At 34.0% G+C, this 4,945-nt stretch overlaps 1 protein-coding gene across 1 annotated transcript; it reads right to left on the reverse strand.

Moving 5' to 3' along the window:
* Positions 1-482: 482 nt before the first annotated feature.
* LOC138340582 (HIPL1 protein-like) lies at positions 483-4,023 on the reverse strand. The gene is made up of 7 exons (XM_069292455.1): positions 3,866-4,023; positions 3,591-3,748; positions 2,140-2,913; positions 1,601-1,817; positions 1,306-1,484; positions 991-1,214; positions 483-913 (listed from the first exon to the last, which is right to left on the reverse strand). Exons 1-7 carry the CDS (start codon positions 3,999-4,001, stop codon positions 520-522), a joined length of 2,082 nt encoding a protein of 693 aa, XP_069148556.1. The 5' UTR covers positions 4,002-4,023; the 3' UTR covers positions 483-519.
* Positions 4,024-4,945: the final 922 nt, after the last annotated feature.

The raw sequence follows: 4,945 nt of genomic DNA on the forward strand, positions 1-4,945 counted from the left end.
GATAACAGAAATGCGTGATGGTTGTTGACATGTTTCTGCATTGTGTTGCTGGTCATCTTGTTGCTAATTTTGGAACTAGTGGCAAGAACCTAGTTGTCTTGCTTGTCAAAGAATAGGCCTGTTGGAACTATATCAAGATTAGAATGACAAGGAATATCCGTATCCGTATATAATAAGTGGGCTCTATCTTTCTCGCCCTCCTATGATGCTATCAAGTTAGTTCAAGTTGTTTACTCTGTAAGTCATCAGATAATATTTTGAGATGGGCGAGTTTACTATAATTGTTACTTTGTGTATTTTTTACTCACTTCCGCTTCTTCAAGGAACTAAAGCTGAGTATAGTTTTAAACGCATGCGCAATTTAGCATTTCAGTACACTTTTGATTTCTTTGCTTTGCTTAGATTTATAGCATGAGGTGAAAGGCCGACTGATGGATCAGATCACCTTTAAAACAACCGTGCTTGGATTGGAGCATGCAAGCTAGGTAAGAATTTGATGTCATAATCACAGTGCAATAATTACAGGATGAAGATAGTCAAAAACAGCAGACAGTACAGAAGAAGGACCGAGCAGAAATCTGCTTTAGCAATGTGACCATCCGAAGGTGCAGAAGGACGTGGTGTCTCAGCTGTCCTTGCTGTCTCCATCGAGCAAGTGTACTTACAGCGACTTGGACGAACCACTCTGTATACACCGGTGCTTGTTAAAATATATGTATCCTTTCTGTTATCCTGTCCAAATGAGAATATGTAACCTAAAGCAGGCAATGGACTATTCGGAACTGAGCTGCAATTAAGAGGTGAATCATGAGCACAACTGAAACGAATGCTTCTTGCTGTAAAGTTCCCACTGTTATACGGATTTTCTTGAGCTGCCCAGAAGTTCTTAGCATACAAATCTCCATAGAGGTAACTGAAAATGCAACCATCATTATGTTAAATGTAGTTTCCTAATCATATATCAACAAGCTAGGGTGTGTTCATATTTACCTTCCATATATGCAGGGATCAGTCTTGGAGCGATAAACATAGCCACCTGATATGGCTGCAGATCCAACTTCTTTATTTACTTCAGAATGGGTGTATCCTAACACTGGGAAGATGGGATCAACAAAATCATCAGCTGAAGCATTTTTAAAGTGTAAAGGACCTTCATACATGCTCCATCCATAGTTTCCCCCTTTCGTGATGATGTCAACTTCTTCATATTGATCCTGCATGATTATCAGCAACTTAGCATCATGTTATGTCTGTTGAAAACATTTTATTTTATAGCTCTTAACATAAGTGATATTGTGATTGAACCTGTCCAACATCCGCACAGATGAAGTATGTAGGCCTTTCTGAATCAAAGCTACAGCGCCAAGGGTCTCTCAGTCCAAGCGCCCAAATTTCTGGCTGCAAATCTTTATCTTGTGAATAAGGATTATCTCGAGGAACTGAATAGTTACCCCAATGTCCAAGGTCTGATATCTCTTTTTGACCTATTGAAAGAATCACCTTAGTATCTCATGACATAACTCAAGAAAGTGTGCAAGGCAGGCAATTGGCCTTTTAGTTTGTGTCAATTATTGTAAAACAAATAAATCAAAGTGCTCACTTGGTATGTTATCAATATCAACCCTCATTATTTTTCCAAGTAATGACTTCTTATTTTGAGCGAAATTGAAAGAATCACCCTTGCTTCCACCATCTCCCATCATAAAGTAGAGATATCCATCTTCAGGGCCAAAGAGTATTTGTCCTCCGTGATTAGCTGTGAATGGAAGCCCCATTGTAAAAATTCTCCTCACTTCTGATGGTTTCACCTTCTCTGCCTACAAAATGTATGAAATTTCAGTCAAACAAGACAACATATAGTGCTTGCAATGAAACCTTTGAACTGGAATTGGAGAAAGTTATAATCCAAAGCAGAATTAAGTTCCAACAGCTTAAGTTTTCAGATGAGGTGGTAACGTAATTCAACATGGTATAAGAGAAGGTTATAAGACATGGTTTAAAGTCTCTCTGCTAGCCATAATCAAAAAGAGTTATCGTGTGCACATGATGAGCTTTGTTAGTGATAAAAAGTAAATAAAATCTAATAATTGGCTATCTATCTAGCTGCTTTTTAACAACACAATGGAGTGAAAAACCAACCAGTGATGGATTTGATGCAGTCCCATTAGCACTGAATTCTGAAACAACAGAATGGAATTGGCATGGCTGCTTATTATCCTCTGGTTTTATCTTAGAAGGATCACAACCAACATCTGAATTACAAGCACATCTTCCAGCACAGCTAGGGGACTTAGCTTTGTCACAGTTATATGATGCAAAAAACCTGCCATTCTTTGCGAAGTTTGGATGAAAAGCCATCCCCATCATTCCATATCTTGCATCTAAATAAACCTCATCTGTCAAATCAGCAAATGGACTTGATTCATCAAGCCCCATGCTTTCTCCTGAATCTTGATCTGGTATTGTTGCTAACCAAATTTTTCCAGCCTGATTGGAGAAGAATGCTCGGTTCGATCCATCAGGATGAGGGACCATGTTGAGGTAAGCTCCATCAACAATCTTCTCAAAACACATTCCATTCGGAGTCTGTAATGTTTCGTTTTTCTTTAGTGAAACTTGTTCTCCATTGAAACATAATGAACCTTTATCGGAGTTTCCACCAAATGCTTCGCAGAAATCTGCTTTCGATTGCCAGAAGTCTGTTAACAAGGAGGAGTTTGCGTTTTTGGTTACTCCTGCTTTGGTTTGCAATGATGGTGCAAAAGGAGAATTTTTTATTGGTATGTTTTGGCAAGAATCCCAAACAGATGAACAAAAGCTGTTTGCTGATGCAACAGTTGAATTGCAAAGAACAGGAACTGGTCTTGGCCCTGATTTTACCTTAAACAACTCTGCTGCAAACTGATCACATGTCTGGAAAACACAAAAGGGAAATCTTTTGGATTAGTTTTATAATTAAAATAAAAAAACTTGGAATTAACCACCAAATCCTGCAGAACCTTAAGAACAGGAACAAACTTTTTTCATCAGTTGATTCATTTTCTTTCTTCAAGAATTTGAGAAAAAAGAACAAATTAAGCTAACCACAACAACAATATACTCAATATGGTTTCACGAGTAGAGTCTTGGGAGGGTGAGGGATACATAGAGCTTGCCCCTACGTTAGTGGGATAGATAGGTTGTTTTCGATACACCCTTGGCTTAAATATGAATAAGTTTTTTAAAATATTCCAACTTCAATTTCCATAAACATGTTTAAGAATGACATGATGAAGAGCAAAGATTGTTGATAAGATATTATAATCATTTCTTATTTGAGTATTCAACTCTCAAGATTCATAATATTTCTTCAAGAATATGGACAAAAAAGCAAATTTAGCTAACCCCATCAAGAAAATACTGAAGGTGAGAACTTTTTAAATGCAGCAACTTCAATTTCCACTAACATATATGAGCTATTTAGCTCAAACTCTTCAAGAATGTGATCCTCTAAACGTAGTGAATTTTTCTCGAAGGATCCAACATAAGTGCACGACAATACTTTTGAAGAGTCCGAGGTATAAAAAAATTATGAAAATTAGAAAACTTACTGAGCAAAGTATTGATTTGACAGCAGAACTACATGAAGTATCAGATATTTTCATACCCTCAAAAGCCTTGTGCAATTGGACATCTTTGGAAGAGTCACAACATACTCTTCCATTATATGGACAAAAAACCAAAGACTTTTTAGGAATAACAGGTGCTCCTACACAATGAACAAGAACAATTAGCAAAAGAAAACAAAATTTTGTATAGAAATGACATCTTGATATAGATTGAACTACCCTCATTAATTATAGAAAAGAAAATTAAAATAACTTACTCAAATCTGTGCATAGAGGGAGTGAATAAGATGGAGAGATGAAGTTATACAGAAGGAGACAAATGAATGAGGAGAGCAACTTATTCATTTTGGGAAAGATGAAACAGAGAGGACAAGAACAAACATGCAGCAGCATTTCTGGATTTTACTCCCTTCTTATTCTTATATATAATATAAAAATAAATAAATAAATAAATATATATATATATATATATATATATATAGATAGATAGATAGATAGATAGATAGATAGATAAGGGAAAAAATAAGTGAACCTTTGCTACAACATTCTTTTTTTTTTTCTAAAAAAAAAGGAGTTTCCATTAATAATATGAGAATATGAGTTTGACAAAAAAGAGCATCCATTAATAATATGGGAATATGAGTTTAACTCTTTATGTCGTGACAGAAGACAGATTCAAAATTCAAAATTTATGTTTTCTGAATTAAATTTTAACTTAAGTTAATAAGTATATAATGATATATGAGTTTAAATTCAAATTTAGTTGATTTCTTGACATGTACATAGGTAAAATTTATGGAATTTACGTTTATTGATATGTAACATTATGAAATTATCATTTTGCACTGATTGTGTAAAAGAAATGATATGCTGTTGGGGAAATTCATAATTTAAGTTCTATAGGTTTAACCTTTAAATCTTTTAGCATTGGACCTATTGTATAAAATTATGAGTTCATCTATACTCTATTGAATTTTTGGGGAAATTCTTGCATATAAAAATGTGCTTCGCATGAAAAAATATTAAATTCATTTGAAGATGACGTCGTAACATTATATTCTATCATTTTAAAGATTATCAAAAAATAAATTTTGATTACATCTTTAACATAACTAATTACAAACTTGAAGAATAAGGTGGTTGCCATATAATTTAGTATATAATATATTACAATATAATTTTTTTAAATATTATTATTAACATACGCAGTGAATTCTTATAAATAAAATTTGAAAATAATAATGTGCACACAATTTTACTGGTATCTTTAGAATTATAAAAGTAGTTTTTGAAAGAACCTCAAATCATATAAAATAATTTAATCTTTTTAAAAAAAG

Source organism: Solanum lycopersicum, chromosome 12 (genome assembly GCF_036512215.1).
Source record: "Solanum lycopersicum chromosome 12, SLM_r2.1".
NCBI lineage: Eukaryota > Viridiplantae > Streptophyta > Magnoliopsida > Solanales > Solanaceae > Solanum > Solanum lycopersicum.